The sequence below is a fragment of the Equus quagga genome, chromosome 3 (genome assembly GCF_021613505.1).
Source record: "Equus quagga isolate Etosha38 chromosome 3, UCLA_HA_Equagga_1.0, whole genome shotgun sequence".
NCBI lineage: Eukaryota > Metazoa > Chordata > Mammalia > Perissodactyla > Equidae > Equus > Equus quagga.
In genome coordinates this window covers 39,755,336-39,772,710 of record NC_060269.1, presented here as the reverse complement: position 1 = coordinate 39,772,710, position 17,375 = coordinate 39,755,336, and the positions used below count along the sequence as shown (strand labels likewise).

General features: G+C 43.3%; 1 protein-coding gene across 1 annotated transcript in view; it reads left to right on the top strand.

Moving 5' to 3' along the window:
• The window catches only part of TMEM154 (transmembrane protein 154), a 41,784-nt gene extending 38,075 nt beyond the window's left edge, over nucleotides 1-3,709 (top strand). The window contains exon 7 of the mRNA XM_046656691.1: nucleotides 1,286-3,709. Coding sequence (XP_046512647.1) covers nucleotides 1,286-1,301 — 16 coding nt within the window. The 3' untranslated portion in view covers nucleotides 1,302-3,709. The remainder of the gene's footprint in view (nucleotides 1-1,285) is intronic.
• Nucleotides 3,710-17,375: the final 13,666 nt, after the last annotated feature.

Sequence of the window (17,375 nt, the reverse complement as noted above, 5' to 3'; positions counted from 1 at the left end):
ACTCCTAGATCTTAGAGATATTTTCACGCTACCACCCAGTTTCCAAGAAATGAAACCTCCTTGCCCAGTTCAAGTGTTGTTCAGGATGACTTCAGCCAAGTGGGTTCAGGATGACTTCAGCCAAGAGTACGTCTACTCTTCAGATAAAAATGGCTTAATTTTCCATCAGGTTTCCATTTTAAATTAATTTTGCTACAGAAGTTGTCCGTTTGTTCACTTCTGCCTTCCCCCTTCTTTCTCACTGATCATCCTTCCTTATCATAGCCTCTTCTCCTGACTTTAGAACACAAACACAAACACACAAACATACACACAATGTCTCTCCTCCCCTTTCATGGATAGATCTATCATCTATCTATCTATCTATCTATCTATCTACCCATCTATCTACCTATCTACCTATCTACCTATCTATCTATCTATCAAGTTGCTTCAAAGTCCTTTTGGAAACACTGTGTTTCACTGAGCAGCAGAGCACTGAAGTAGGAGTCAGAAATTCTTAGTCCATTGCAGATTATACACGCCCATGAGCTAAGGAGATGCCAGGTCATGTTGGTTATTGACAGTCAGGCAGTTCCTTGGAGACAGAGGTCACTTCAAGCAGAGACGTGCTAGAATTTGGGTGAAGGGGCACAAAACTAAAAAGAGAGGTGGGAGGAGAGGTCGCATGGCCTGATTCCCAGGAGTCTTGGGTGGAGGTGTGGTCTCACCAGGAAAAAGCCACACAACCATGTATGTGGCAAAGGGAGCCAAGTTAGAAACAAAAGCACACATTAGCCAGCCAGCACGGTCACGTCCAAATACCACGTCCATAATTTATGTCAGCTCACACCTCAAGATGCCTGATGATTGAATTCTAAATGACACTGAGAAGGCACTTCTGGATCCTTTGTGGATATGAACAAAATGGGCTTTTGAAAACATGCCAGGACCAGAAACTCTTGAGGGAAAACAACACATGGAAATTTTTTTAAAAGGCAATTTGGCATCTATTCATAGAGAATGGGATTAGACTTAATTAAAAGGGGAAACCCCCAACTCCATCTGGTTCTCTGCATGTCGGCCCTGGGGAGGGGTATTGGAACAAGAGCTAGGACTATTTCTTGGCTTTCATGGATTTCCTCCTCAGGGTCAAATATAAAATCCAAACCGATCTTTGTTTTAGAAATTGTAAACTGGATGCTCTTGGCTTCCTGACTGTTTATGCTCTCTTGATCACCTCCCTAGTAGAGTGACCAGCTCTCGGTAGCTTCTTGGAAATATACTATTGTTCTATTTTTTACAGTGACAATGAATCCTAAAACTGAATGGTGCTGATGTTTTCCAAGAGAAGCAGCCCCGAAGGGAGCCTGCTGGGCCTGCCAACAGAGGATGAAGAGGATACAAATTCAGTTAATTTAAAATCAACGTAGACACGAGAACCTTTTGCTGTTTTTTCCAACACCCGCTCTTCCTAACGATGGCATCACCTGTGCTTGGAAGAAGGCGCGATTGAGAAGTACTAGGAAAAGGCCTGGCAGACGTCCACCGCGGAGGGTGGAGGAGGCAGATGATGCATTCACCTCTAATCGATGGGTGTTCCCTCCTCTCAGCCAACCTCTAGCTGACTGGTCTCAATCTGGCCATGCCCTCTAAGTCCTTGTTACCTGTCTTCTTCATTCCTTAGGGTTTAAATCAGGAAGCTGTCTTTTCATGGTTTCCTTCTGGGTCACCTTATTACCTAACTAGCTTTGGATAATTTCCTTGGAGTAGTCAAGTCCTCTGACAGGTCACTTGCCTTCAGCAGGAAATTTTCTCAAGGTGAGTTATGGCCTGGAAAAGACAGCCAACAAAGCAAGTGTTTCACTGTATACACCATCCCAGGAGGTTGGTAAGCCCCTTTCTACCTGCCAAGAAGGCACAGTGAGAGAGTCCACAGTCCTGGGAAGATGTTGCATGGTGACTTGTGGACCCTGAGTTGGCCAGATCCGGTCACCCTTGGGCACTTCTCAGAGGAATAGGAATCTTCAATGAAAGAGCAAATGTTTTCCTTCTCAGCTAAAATCGCGTTTCCCCAAAGCTCATTCTTGTGCTTACCACACCTCCCTGGCATGTGATATGTGGGCAGGGAGTGTGTGCAGGTGGGGGTCGTCTGCCACCCTTCTATGTCTCTGAGGTCCTTAAGGTCATTTGAAACCAACGGACTAGGAATAGGGACTATCTGTGCCTGTGGTAGACATCGCTCGTCGCACTCAGTATTCTTTCCTGCCAGGCTGGGACAAGCCTCGAGCCCTCCTCAACACAGCTCTCCAGGAGGTCATTGTCATTCCATCAGAGGTGACATTCTGTGTGATATTTGTTGACATCCTCGTGCTAGAAGCAATGGAGCAAAATGCAGAAGGGCCTGTTTATCACTCCCACTCACGTAAAATCAATCTCCATTTAATTCTTAGTTTTCTAATTCTGACCTTTAAAGCAATCTAGCAAATTGGGATCTCTCAGCTCTTCAACGACATGTGATATTTTATTCCAGGAAAGCAACAAAGAGTAAAAACTTTATTTATTTTACTCCCCATGCAGAAACTGAGGGGGAGACGAGGTTTACCAAACGTTTGCTGCTGAATTTTGGGATCTTGTGTTTGAAAGGCTGCCTCAATGCACAACAGAAAACCGCCCTTCTCCTCCCTTTCAGAATCCCTTTAATAAATACTTGCCTTCTGAACTTTGCCCATAATTGTAAAGGCAGAGTCCCAAGCCGGGGAGGCCTTTCCATGCAATGAAAGACAGAACTCTCTAGTTGTGTGTAGCCACTGTCCTGTGCCGTCCTGGGACTGCAGAGAGCTTTGGCCAAAGACGGTCTTCCAGGTACAGAATTTCAACAGTTTTCTGTCCTATCCTCATTACCACATCCTAATATGGCATTTTTTGTTTCCATTGCTGTTTTGCATATCCATATTCAACTTGTGGTCCACAGTGACTCACAGATATTTACACCAAAACTGCCATTTTCTGAATCACTGTTTCTGCTTATGTCGTCACCCTGTTTCTCATCAACGTTTTGACTCTCAGAAGAGTCTCAGCTTGCTCCTTTCTCTCCCCAGGTATCTAAGATGTTTGCGGAACAGTTAGGCCTGTAAACTTCATCCAATCCTATCAAATGATGAACTTCAGGAGTTCAGAGAAGTGTAAGGGGTCTTGGAATCTCACTTTGATGAAGCAATAGTTTATGATATGATAAAAAATATTTTCATTCAATATTTAAAATTACTCAAATTCCAGAAGAAGTAAGCTTCAGCAACATGTCATTGAGTTTATATCTGAAAAATGTACTAACCTCTATAATTGTACATAGACAAGGCACTTTTTAAGATAGTTCATTCTGGCAAGATATATGAAGTTAGTACGGGGCAAAAGAGTCAAGGGTCAATTCTAGCATCCTGTATCTTTTTGTTACTGTTCAATCAATAGGCATCATAAATTTATGATAATTTTAAGAATTGCTTTTAAACCCAAGCTTAATTTTCTGATTTGGATTGTTGTTAGTAAAAATCTTATGAACTTTATGTAGTTGAGCATTCAATCAAAGCAAAATCTGACTTTAGAATATTTTAAAGATGTATAAGTTGTATTGCATTTTTGTACATTTTATGCAAACTGGGTTAACAACATTGCCTAGTTGAACTCCTCAGGAAACTTGTTTTAATAAATATGTGAAAATATCAATCTTAACTCAGTGATGTGGCTCCTCTCTCTGGGAAGGTCATTGTTATCCAAATACAAGCACATGGCATGGGTCAACCTTGATATCCACAGGGTGACGGATGCTTTTGCTGGTCACCTTCATAGCTCTAACAACATAGTTGAGTGCTTTAAAAAATACCTTTGTCTTGAGGCCAGCCCAGTGGAGTAGTGGTTAAGTTCGCAAGCTCTGCTTCTGTGGCTTCGCAGGCCCAGATCCCGAACACCCACCTAGCACCATTCGTCAAGCCATGCTGTGGCGGCATCCTATGTAAAATAGAGGAAGATTGGCATAGATGTTAGCTCAGTGACAATCTTCCTCAGCAAAAGGAGGAAGATTGGCAACACATATTAGCTCAGGGCCAATCTTTCTCACACACACACACACACACACACACACATAATACCTTTGTCTATTCTTTTATTTTGGTTGTTTAGACTATCACTTTGCACCATCTCCAGAAGAAGGCCCTTATGTTGAGTAAACATAAAACGTAGACTTTAGTTGCAACTTCTGTCAGAGTTAGTACAAATTCTGAATAAAGCAGAGTGATAAGACACGGTTTCACACTGGGAAGACACTGCTGAAATTCTCATTGTGGGGAAAACATTGAAATTTTCTACTGAATTAAATTTAAATTTTCTACTGAATTAAATTTACACATGCTCCTTTTTTCACACTCAGAAGACACTCAGGATGAATTCTGGTGTTTTCATTTAACATCTACAACAGGCAGTCCAGAGTAGCTTGACTCATTTCTTTGATCTTAGAATAACCAGAAGAGTCACTGTATATTAGTGTGGAGTGGAATTAGTCAAGTTGGTTATTAATAATTGCAAAGCCCAAACAACCAATTGCCTGAATTACTTATTTTTTGAGCAGCTTTTTGACATTGCCTTGATACTGTCTTGTCTGACATCAGAATTTTATTTTCCACTTAGTCCTTTTGGGGTGGTTATTTGTATATACCTAGGGTGGGGGTTTGGGGGGTTGTTTCTTGCCCTATTACCTTTTCTAAACAATATGTCATGTTCATGACATAGCAGTCCATACAATTATATAAAATAAAACTTTTTTGTCAACTGTATAGATGCTCTAAGCTCTTTTTTGAAATGATATTTTAAGAAAATAAATTCCTGGGCTGGCCGTGTGGTGGTCAGGTTCAACACACTCAGCTTCAGTGGCCTGGGTTCGCTTCCTGGGCACAGACTTACACCACTTGTTAGTGGCCATGCAGTGGCGGCAACCCACCTAGTTCAGGGCAAATCTGTCTCAGCAAAAAAAGAAAGGAAGGAAGGAAGAAATTAAATTCCTAAACCAAAGTGTTTATAAGACCATGAAGACTTTAATTCCAGTGCTGTACAAGATTAGAAATATAATGTTGACTATTTAACACAACCAGAGGAAGATGAGTTTTTCTACAATTTGACTTCGGCTGCAGAGGGCTCAGGGCATCATCCTCCTCAGTTCACATCACATTATCATCACTGGCCTTTGGTACGTTATAAATAAGTAATTGGACTTTTTACAAAAAAGCATATTCTTCACATTTTTCACTTTTTTGGTCTATATGGAAAGGATTAAATGAATGATACGTAGATACTAAAAACAGTAAGCAACATTTTTCCCCCTGTAAAGATCGGTCGAGAGTAATGATTGTATTACTCTGACTTAGGTGAAACCCCTGAAATTATAAATAACACCAGAAACATGTGAAAAGTCTGCATGTTTAATAAATGCCAGTTTTCAGAAAGAGCAGGGATTGTAGTTATTCAAGAAGTTAAAAAATAATCTGATAGATTAGTAATAATTTACTATGTGTGTATCTTGCTTTTAAAGTTAAGTGAGATTCATGTAAAAAAATACTATGTTAGATTCTCTCATTTTACAAGCAATGAAAAGTATTTCCTCAGGAGGTCAGTAAGGTCGTCACTGGGTTTTTGTCCCAGCAACATATGAATTCTACCTTGTAAGCCTCATGGAAGAAATGGTCCCATTGGTACTGCTTAGAACTAATTTGCAAAACTATCGAAGTTTTAAGACTGATTGAAGGTTCTGGGTTTATTCTCTTACCTCGCATGCTGAGAATAACATATACAATAATCTGTTTCCTTTATGACTTCTGGCTTTATAAATGTCAGGTATACATGTACATATATGTACAAATTATTCTATTCCCAGCTGCGTGGTTTTTATAAAAATAAATAAGTACATGCAGGCTTGTATGCTAAATTGCTCATTCAGCAGTGATAAACTGCAAAGCATTTCTAAATTTAATTGAAAAATAAAGCACTATAAGATAGGAGGAAAGTATATTTTCTTCATTAGTTTGTATGTCATTAACGTATATCACTATTTAGAATAAACGTTTATTTGAAGGTAAGATATTTGTTTACTAAAATGTTGATGACAAAAGTAGTGAATGATGCATCTTTCTAAAGGAAAATTCTTTTATCTTAACTTCTATGACTATGGAAAAGAAGGATTGTTACCTTTATAATTGTATTCTTTTGATCCATAGGCCTCTTTAAATAAATGAAGCAATACGAATTCAAAGATTCTTATAGCATTGAACCTGCTTTATACAAAATTGTCTAGGCCAAAAAATTAATGGATTCTCTGTGTATCTAAAAGATATTATTACACATTTTTGTCTTTTTCTTCCTTACAAAATATTTTTAAATTGAGGAATAAAATTTTAATTGTCTATGGGAATGTAATTTTTAAAAATATTTTTGGTTATTTGGTTATTTAAAAATAACCAAGGCTTGGTGGCATAGTGGTTAAGTTTGTGTGCTCCACTTTGCCAGCCGGGGATTCACAGGTTTGGATCCCAGGCACGGACCTAGCATCACTCATCAAGCCATGCTGTGGTGGCATCCTGCATGAAATAGAGGGAGATTGGCACAGATGTTAGCTCAGCAACAATCTTCCTCAAGCAAAAAAAAAAAAAAAAAAGAGGAAGATTGGCAACAGGTGTTAGCTCAGGGCCAATCTTCCTCACCAAAAAGAAAAAAAAAATCAGTAAAAATGGAAAAATCTTAGCGATAAAACCTTCTCTTTTCCCTGATTACTCACTTTTCTTCGTGGCTTTACTTCTAATCTCATTTTCCACACCTTGACATTATAACAGTCAGAGCGAGGCTAACTGGTAGGTTCATAAATGTGGATAATATGAAAACATCCTTGAATAAGGATGCATTCTTGCAGACCACAAAAACTAGTCAGTACATTGACAAACAATGTGGAGAAAAATTCCTTCCTGTGGTCCCAACTAACGTGAAACCCGGTCAATTATGGCATTGATACACCCCTAGAGTCTACTTCGGTGTGTATTTTTTTCCTGTTTTAACCAGAATGGCCAAGTGACTAAAGTGGTGGGACAGATCAGCCTGGAGATGGCTTGGACCCAAAAAGCAGATGTCCCACAGAGTTAGGGAAATGATGCTCACAGAGAACAATAATCCTGACTAACATTTACTATGCGTTAGGAATTAAGTTCAGCCTCTAATACTAGAGACACAAAATAAAATTGTTTTCAACAAGATGGTTTTTTCCCACACGTGAAGGAGCACAGAGGTAAGCTGGCATGGTACCTCCACGGTCACCTGAGCTCCTGCTAAGTCTCCCCACCTCCATCATTGCAGAGCGTGCACCCTCGGGCTCGCCACATGATCCAAGATGGTTGCTCCAGCTCCAGCACCATATCCGCAAGAAGGAGAGAGAGGGAACCAGCGTGGGGGTGAGCCTCCCGTCTAAGGCAGCCACTGTAAAGAGCTTTCCCGCCAGCCCAATGAAACAACTTGGCCTGCAGCTCATTGGCCAACCTATCTGCAAGGCAGCAGGGAACTGTAGCTCTATGGTGGGTACGTTATCAGACCCAAGAATAAGGGCTTTCTTTGAAGAAGCGGTGAAAGAATATTGCGAATCAAATGAGGTCGCAATCCTGGCCATAAGGCGCTAAACATTTAGCACATCATCCCATTGTAATATTCACAATATACTCTTCAGGCAAGTTTAGAGAACTTATAAACACTTGTCCCATGTCACCCCAATGCCAAAGCACGTGCTTTGAACCACTATACTACTCTGCCTCCTCAGTAACAAGCAATAGGAAAGTGTCGAAGGCGGCGTCAGTCATTGTCAAGGAGGCCTCAAGATGGGTACAGACTGAGATAAGAAGTGACAGAAGCTGCAGGATGGCAGTGGAGGCAGGACCCCAGGGCCAGTAGAAATGGTATATCATGTGAGGAAAAACCAGAGCTTGGGATAGGGGTGATAAGGAACAAGCTTGGTTTCTGGACTTAGGTTCTGGTAAGGGTGTATTCGGTCACAGGGTGAAGAAATAAAGTTCCCACTTACTAGAGCTGAAGCCAACAGGCTAGTAGCTGTACTCTCTAAGGCTGCAGTGGAGAGCATGCCCAGCTACTCTCAGGAACAGGGGGGCAGCGCTAGAATTTTAGAGAATTTAAGGTGGCCTGCAATATCACCTCTTTCACAGCCATAGTCATTCTGGCTTTCCGAACAGCCAAGCCTAGCCTGTACACAGCAGTTGTGTAGAACAGGAAAAGCATCGTTGTTGGGGATTCAGCCTGAGTTCAAGAGGCCCACCTCTGGATGCATTCATACTTGCCAAGAGTGGAAATCTGTTGGATTGGTGTTTAAGCCATCCATCACTGCCTAACAAACCACCTCAAAGCTTAGTAGCTTAAAGCAGCAACAGTCGTTTATTTTGCTCATGAGTCTGCAGTTTGGGTGGGGCTCAGTGGGAATAGGTCATCTCTGTTCCACATGGCATCAGCTAGGCAGCCCAACTGGGGCTGGAGGATCCACTTTCAGAAGTGTCACTCACATGGCTGGCAAGTTGGTGCTGGCTGGTGGATTAAAACCCAGTCTGGTCTATGGGCCAGGGCCCTTGGTTTCTACCATGTGGCCTTCCTCATGGACTCTTGCGCTTCCTCACAACATGGTAGCTGGGTTCCAAGAGCAAGTGTCCCAAGAGAACAAATTGGAAGCGTGTGGCCTTTTTATAAGCTAGACTCGGGAGTCACATACCATCACATCTGCCGTACTCTGTTGAGGCAGTCACAAAGTTCAAGGGGGAGAGGACATAAACTCCACCAATCAATGGGACCAGTGTCAAGGTCACATTGTGGGAAGAGCGAGTGGGACAGGAGATTTGTTGCAGGCATGTGTGGAAAATCTGATTTGCCAAAATTTATGTGGCCCCATGCAATACGGAAGAAGTATATTAGGCAACCTCACATCAAGTGTCCTCAGGAATAGGTGAGCTCCCTTGAGCTTGGTGCCACTGCGGCTGTCTTTGCTCTTGGACATAGATCCCTGGTCCAATAATTTGTGGTAGGTAGAACTGGTTTCACCCACTACATGAGGCACGAGCTACGACACAGAAAAGATTGTGGGTGGGTCAGACACAGAGAAGCTTATGACTACTCTCAGTACTCAAGGTTAAAATGGGAGCAGATTAGATTGTCAGCACCTTGAGGGTAGGGATCAAGTCTCACGTATCTCTGTATCCTGAGCAGTACTTGGCACTGTAGATGCTCAATCATCATGGAAAAACCAATCATCTACTGAGCTAAGAGTCCCTGTACTCCCCTGACTCAAGTGTCTCATCAGTCTTTGTCGTCAGTGAGAACACAACCCAAAGAAAGAACTGTCCATTTTTCCATCACCATTTTCTTCCCAAGTTTCCTGGCTTAATTGTGTTTTTCTCGCCTTCCATCTAATGGATTCTGATAGCATTTTTAATCTTTATTTGAAATCGTCCTATTGTTTGAGTGTTTTATTTTTCAGCTACTTTAAATCCAGCCTGGAAGCAGGCAGAGAACAATCATAATTGAACCAATAAGCTAGTGGAGGCAGAGGAAAGTGGCCCCGATCTGGAGGGTGAAGGAAGGGTGCGGAAGGAGCCCAGCAGGTCACTAAAATCCTCCCGGCAGCTCCTTCTGCCTCAGTTCCGGGCTTCTCCTCTTTGACCTCTGGAGAGTCCATGGAGAAAAGAAATACAAGTGTTATTAATAAAAAGAGTAAATAATCTATTTTAGGTCATGATCGAAGCCCAAGATACGGATTGTTTCTTCTCTGGACAGGAAGACAGATTAACAAAATAAGAGGTGCCGTAAATTCTTCCCGAAACGTTCCCCAACCAGCACTGAATGTAGATGAAGCCAACCAAGCCAGTTAATTGGGCAAGATAGGAAACTTTGAGACCCTTTCATTTCTCACCTCCATGAATCAGGACAGAAATTCCTCCATCTTGTTACAAGTGGCTACAGATGAATTTTTACCTCATGTGAATATACCTTTCTTTTCAAAACCCACCCCTGTTCCACTCCGGATGGACCTCTAACCTTCCTCTTTGCTCATACTGCCCAACCCTCTGCCTTCAGGGAGCTGGGTTAGATATATCTGGGGAAGCAGCCAAATGAATTAATGTCAAGATTTATGTTTTGCGTGGGGCTGGAGCATGACCAAAGAGAACACAGTGAGTTGGGGGTGGGGAGAATGTGAAGAAAAGCTCTTAGGGAGTTCTCTGGTTAAACAGGAGAAACCAGATTAGTTGTGAAGACTCAAGGGGCAGGAGAGGAGTCAAAATCTGGGACACAAGTGAGAAGCAGGTGTTGGGCAGAAGAGGACTGGAAAGGTTTGGGAGTGAGGTAAGGAGCGTTCTGGGTGATTTCCACACTGTTGCCGAGCTATCCAAAGGCTATCCTTTATTGGCCACATACACAAGGAATGGTGATCAGCCTGGCCTAATGGTGGAAAGGTGGAAAGGACATTAGATAATCAATACCTTCTCTTTGTCAGAGTTGCCCGTCCTCCCTTCTCTCTGGAAACCCAGTTCCAGAGAGACAGCATGAATAACAGACCTAGGACCCGTGCTCCCACAGCATCGGGGCACATACCCTGACTCCTGTCAGAGCTATGGGAGTGGCAGGGGCTAGCTGGCTTACCTGGGTAGGGCCAGGCCACCTACATCTCTGGCCAAGTCCAGAGCAAGTGACATGAAGCGTGGACAGGGCAGAGCTCAATACTGTCCTTCAAATAAATTTTTAAAAATTTATCCTAAATAAATACACTTCTCCTAATTTTCTCTCCTTAAATGCAACGTTGGTGTGTTTGTTTAAACAAGACTCTCGGTTTCAGTGAGAAAACACTCCTGGGCTCATGTAAACTGGGCAAGGGCAGGAAGTGGCTTCTCTCAGGGGCAACCAGAATCAGGTACAGCTAGAACGAGGGACAGCCAGACTAGGGATTCAAACGCAATACAGCTTCTTAGTCTTTTTGTCTTTCCTTCATTCTCTAAGACAACTTTCCCTATCGGGCAGTAACTACTGCAGCTAGTGGCTCCAGGGAGCTCGTCTTTCTGTCTTTCCCACCAGAGGAGAGGAATCTCTTTCCTTGCATCTGGTTAAGAAAGGTCTCCCAGAAGGAACCAGATTAGACTGTCTGGGGTTTATGCCTAACCCTGTGAAAATGGGGATTGGGACTGACTAGGATCGACACTTCCCTCTACTACCTCTGGTTGAAGTGCATGTGCCTGTGCGTGTTACATGCATAGGTTGGTTGGTTGGTGGGGTGGGTGGGTAGTTGATTAGTTGGTTCATTGGCTGGTTGGTTATTTGGTTGGTTGGTTGTGGGGAAGAGAACGCAGGGGGAAGCAGTTTCTAAAGGGAATCAGAGTGCTATGACCAGAGGCAGGGTCTTGGGGACCAGCCAAGCACCCTGATATCCGCCATTACACACCTTCCTCTTTCTCCTTCCACTTCCTTCTTTACGTTCAGAACTCAGGATGGGGAGTTTACCAATGTCTTTCAGTTCCTTCTTTGTGCATTTTTAATATTTTCTAAGTGTTCTACAGTAAATATTTAGTACCTTTGTAATACATGTTTAAAAAAAAGAATAGAGTGGGTAGGTTTTCAGTAACCAAGGCAGAAATACTAAGAACTAAAAGATAGAAAAATCCTAATTTTAATTCTAATATTCTTAGAGCATAAATGTCTTTGGAAACTTAGTTGCAAAGCTGAGTGGATATTTTTAGGTGTGTGTGACCAGGACCATTTTTGTAGGAGGGAGAAAGGATTCCAAAAGGAGAAGGAAGAAGCGCCTAGAGGCTTGCTCCATGGTGTGGAATAATCCACATGCCCACCTGTAACCCAGGCTGGACTCAGGCACACTTTTCCCATTTCCCTTCGGGGACCAGGGGAGAATCAGGGCAGTTTCTAGAAGCCTGAATTTACCTTGTGAATCAAGTCACCTTTTAGGCCAGGAGCAAACAGCAGTAAGGCTGTTGTCAAGACCCTGACAGGCCAAATGAGAACAAGGCAGAACTGGAAAGATTTTCTCTCCCCATAATGCATAATATCTAACCACTTGGGTTCTTCTCATTTTCTTACCGTAAGGACCACTTAACATTAAAGAATATTTTAAATAAAGGGCAAAACTATCTTCCGTTTTAAATTCTCTTCCTTGTGCACTTCTGTAGTTGCCAAAGTTTCTACAATTAATATGTACATCTTTCATAGAGTGAAACAATTATTGAAAATAAAATCCACGGGGCCAGCTCCGTGGCCGAGTAGCTAAGTTCGGGCGCTTCACTGAGGCGGCCCAGGGTTCGGATCCTGGGCGTGGACATGGCACCGCTTGTCAGGCCACGTTGAGACGGCGTCCCACATCCCACAACTAGAAGGACATGCAACTAAGATATACAACTATGTATGGGGGCGGTTTGGGGAGATAAAGCAGAAAAAAAAAACAGATTGGCAACAGTTGTTAGCCCAGGTGCCAATCTTTAAAAAAAAATAAAAAATAAAATAAAATCCAGTTAAAATCTCCCCCCTGCAAAATTATTCTTAATTCTACCTGCCTAACAAAGCAATTTTTATTTTTAGAAGTGTTTTAGAGTCTCCATCTATCTCTCTCTAAGAAAGGGAAAGTAAGAAGAGGGCTGGGAGTGGACCACAGTGTGGGGCCACCCAGGGTCACTTCCTCAAGCAGCCCATGGGAGCATCGTTTCCTGAACAGAGCAGAAGCACTTTCCGCCCCTATTGGAGGGTTTAGAAGGGTCAACAGGAGAGGAAGCCAGTCAGAAATCCTGGATAGAGGAGATACTAGAAGCCTTCCCTGAAGATGCCACTGGGATCTATTCACTCAGCAAACATTTATTGAGTGCCTACTATGCACTAGGTGTTAAAAATACAGAGGGGAGGGGATAGTGTAGAAAAGCCCATAGTCCCTGCAGCCAGACTGGCTGGCTTTAAATGCTGGCTGTGTGCCTCTGGGCCCTAACCTCTCTGTGCCCTAATTTCCTCAGAGGATTTCTGGGAAAACCACATGAATTGATCCAAGTGAATGCTCTGAACACTGAGTGCCTAGTGTGTGGTAAGGATTGTATAGTGCTGAGTGTTACTATTATGGTCTCTGCCCTTAAGGAGTTTCACAGGTCAGAGGCTGAAACAGCACAAACCGGAAGTCTGTGCAACAAGATGAAGGGCCTGCCGGGTTCATCGTGTTAAGATGTGGAGTGGCTGGGAGGCTCCTTGGTTGAACAGCTTGCAGGAAATCATCCTGCCCAGGACTCTGGCCCCAAGCACCATTTTGTAGGTAACTGGGTCACAGACGGCATACTCACCTAGTGAGGGTCATTCTGAGTGGGAATGAGAAGATGATGATGAAGACTTTTATTGCGTACTTACTCTGTAACAGGCACATTTCTAAGTACTCCATGTGAATTAACTGGCTTAACTCCCCGGGTAGGTATATTATTACCCTCATTTTACAGATGAGGAAACTGAGGCATAGAGAGATGAGATAACTTGCTCATGGCCACACAGGCAGTATGTGGTAGAGCTGGGATTTGAACCCAGGTAGTCTGTTTCCAAAATCAGCCTGCATATTACCAGGGTCACCATGCAGATGTGCCATTTTCACTGACAACCAAGAAATTGTGCAAATTGCTATCTGCCTACTTATTTGAGCATCATTCATTTGCTCCTTCAGCTGACATTTACTGAGCCCCTCGCTCTAAGTAGGGCACAGTGGGACCTGTCAGGTGCAGAAAGGAAGCCAGGATCCTCCCATCAAGCTGTTTCAGGAGATAAGGCTTATGCCCAAATGCAGAAAATGACAAGTTCCCAGTGAGGAGCAGCAATAGGGCTCAGAGACACAGAGGAGGAAGGATGACTGGGTTGGGCAGAGCAGGCGAAGCCTCAGGGAGAGAGTTGCCTTAGAGCAGAGTCTGAGAGGACAGAAAGTTTTGACAAATGGTCAATCAAGAAAATGGCATTCTAGTTCCTAGGGAAGAGCATGAGGAAAGGCCCAGAAACAGGGGAGCCCAGTACAGTATAGTTTGCCTGGGGCACATAGGTATGTGAGGGACAACAGTAGGTGATGCAGGCTGCACTGGGAGGCCAGTGCCTTCAACTCTGCCTTGGAAGCTGGATTTCATTTAGCAGGAAATGCGGAGCTCTTGAGGACTTTTTTTTTCCTTGAGGAAGGTTGGCCCTGAGCTAATTTCTGTGCTAATCTTCCTCTATTTTGTATGTGGGTTGCCCCCACAGCATGGCTGCTGATGAGTGGTGTAGGTCTGCACCTGGGATCTGAACCCACGAACCCCAGGCCGCCAAAGTGGAGAGCACCAAACCCAACCACTAGGCCATGGGACCTGCCCCTCTTGAGGACTTTTGAGAATGAGAGCCGAATGATCAGCGCTGGGATTTGGAAGAATGATCCTCAGTTTTGGAGGGTGAGTTTCAGGAAGAGAAGCAGGTAATAGGGCACGAGCATAGCAGCAGAGGGAATTAAGAAAAGAAAAGAAAAGAAATAGGAAGGACACTGCAAATATGATCAGGTCACTGCCCGTCCTCCCTTTGCCACTTAAAACTCTTCAAATGTCTTCCCACCGATCTTAAAATGAAGCTCAAAGTCCTCAACATGGTATGAACCCTTCCTTTGGCTCTTGGATCCCTCATGGCTCCTAGTGCTTCAGCCAGCAGCCTCCTTTCAACTCGAGGAGTAGACCCTGCCCCTTCCTCCCTCGGCTTCTCACCTTCTGCTTCCTCTGCCTGAAATGCTACCCTACCACCCCCCAGCCCTCCGTATGCTTTGCCACATTCGGTCCCATGCATCCTTCAGTTGTCAGGTCAGCCCAGCCTTCCCCAGCCCCCACTGTAGGTTCTCAGTACCTTTTGTTTGTAACACTTGCTGCCGTTGCAATTTGACATTTGTTTGTGTGATTATCCAACTAATGCCTGTCTTGATTATAAGCTTCAAGAGAACAGATAAATGCCTTCCCTTGATTGCCAGCATCATGAGAACAGATAAATATCTGTTTGGCTTACCCTTGTACCCCAGCCCCAATCATCTTGTGAGATAATATGCCCTCAAAATGTTAGATCAATGAATGGAGAATCTATAGAGTTTGGTCACTAATTGAATAAGAGAAATGAAAGGTAACACCAGGCTTTTGAACACAAGTGACAGGAAAAGTGGTGTTGCCACTTACTGAAACAGGGAACAGAGAAGAAACCATTTTCCAGGGGCGATTATGAATCCAGTATTGTACATATTGATTCAGAGGTACCAGCAGGTCATCAATTTATCCAGCAATTCGCAGCAAACTTAACACTACAATTTAAGGGAAATATTACAGCCAGAGGAAGAAAGAGTGCAGAGTTTGTAGGTATATCAGTGAGGACTGGTTTGCCTGCATCTAGCAAAAAATCCAAAAGAACAGAGGCTTAAATTTGCAAGTGTTTCTTCTTCTCTCACCCAAAAGAAGTTTGGAGGTGGGAGGTCCAGGGTTGGTACGGTGGCTCCATGGTCATCAGAGAACCATGTTCTCTCTGCCTCTCTGTGCCACCATTCTTAGCATCTGGATTCCATCTTCAAAGTCACCTTTGGTTCCAGATGGCTGCTGGAGCACCAGTCATCAAACCTATTTTTCCTACAGCAGGAAGGAAGAAGGGGGAAGGTGAAATGGACTCCCCAGAAAGCCTGATCCACTTACATCTCACTGGCCAAAACTGGACAAGGAGTGCATCTTGCTTTAAATAAGGTTGGAGACGTAGCCTTTTAGATGGGTACTTGCTACCTTGAAGAAAGTCAAGGATTCTTCTACTAAGAAGAATGTACATCAGGTGGGCAACAGCTGATTCTACCACAGGAAGCAACAGCCTAGATGAGACAGCCGAGGCCATGAAAAAAATGTGAAGTTTCATAAATGGTCCCCCAGCTAAGAGGAATGAATACCCAGTAACAGACATGTGGAATTTTAAAGCAGCAAGGAATTTCAGTAATCACCCAGTCCAGCATTTTGCTGATAAAGTAACTTGACCCATAGACATGAAAGACTTGGCTAATGTCACATAGCAAGAGAGTGGCGGGGGGATGGGGTGCAGAACCAGATTCCTTGGATGAAGTGATGGAACAGTGTGGGGTGAATTTGTCACAGGTCCATCTGAACATGACTGAATAAGGGCTTACTTTATGCAACGTTACAGTGACTCAAAGTGCAGTTTGGCGTGGAGCAGGCTCGCATTTGAATCCCAGCAGTGTGACCTTGGACACATTACCCAGACTCTCTGAGCCTCAGCTCCTCATCCGTGTAATGGGGTAAAGGCACAGAGTACGTACTCCATAAATGGTAGTCATTATTATTATTATTAGAAAGCAACAAATATTTTTGGGATCACTGTATGAACCAATGAAATTAGAACAGACAGCTATCCACCTCAGATGGTTTAGCTGTTTGTTTGCTAAGAAATATAAAGTTGGATAAGTAGGTTCTTATACGCCCGAGTCTTAAATTCTATCACTCTACCTTTCTGCATGTGCCCTACCAGCACCGTGCTTCCTTGAACTCACTGTGGCCTGCCTGCCAAACCACGCCACTCTCCGTGACACCTGACCCCCTTCTAAAAACACCAATCCTACGAAGGAACAGTTGGACACAGGCTTCCTCCACCTTTGACTTCATTTTCCTCTCTCACCCTCCCACAGCCCCTCTCTCGCCATTTCGTCTTCTCCTCCACTTCCTCTCCCATTCATCAGGCAACGTATTTTGAGAGTTTACATAAGACTGAGCTGGGTGTTGTGCGACAGTATAAAGACGACAATAGTCAGACACTGACTTTGAATTACCTACAATATGATGACAAATGCATGAGCCATAATGACATTTTCTAAGACATCACTACTTTGAGGTAAAGTACAGATATCTGTGCTGTAGCTATATTTTTCCCACCTTCCTCTTTATCACTGACATTTTTCCCAACTCTGTCATTATCTACTCTCTGCTACTTTACATAGTTTTGTGTTATTATTAGTAATTCTTGTAGAATTGAAAAGGCTGGGAAATAGTTGTACTTATGGTCTTTTCTTTCCTATATAGAAAAAAAAAACCACTTCATCAATTCCATATCAATACTCAAGGTAAAATGCATTAAATGACCAAATGAAATATGCAGAATCCGTGAATGCTCTAAGTGAGATCCTCATTAAAATTAACTTCTTTTCATGGGGCATATACTGGATTCTAGTTTTATTTGGAAATGCTGAATTTATGTCTGTTGTAAAATATGGCAATAAGGCCCACATTGCTGCGGCCAGGACTGTTCGCCGGCTGGAGAGGAAA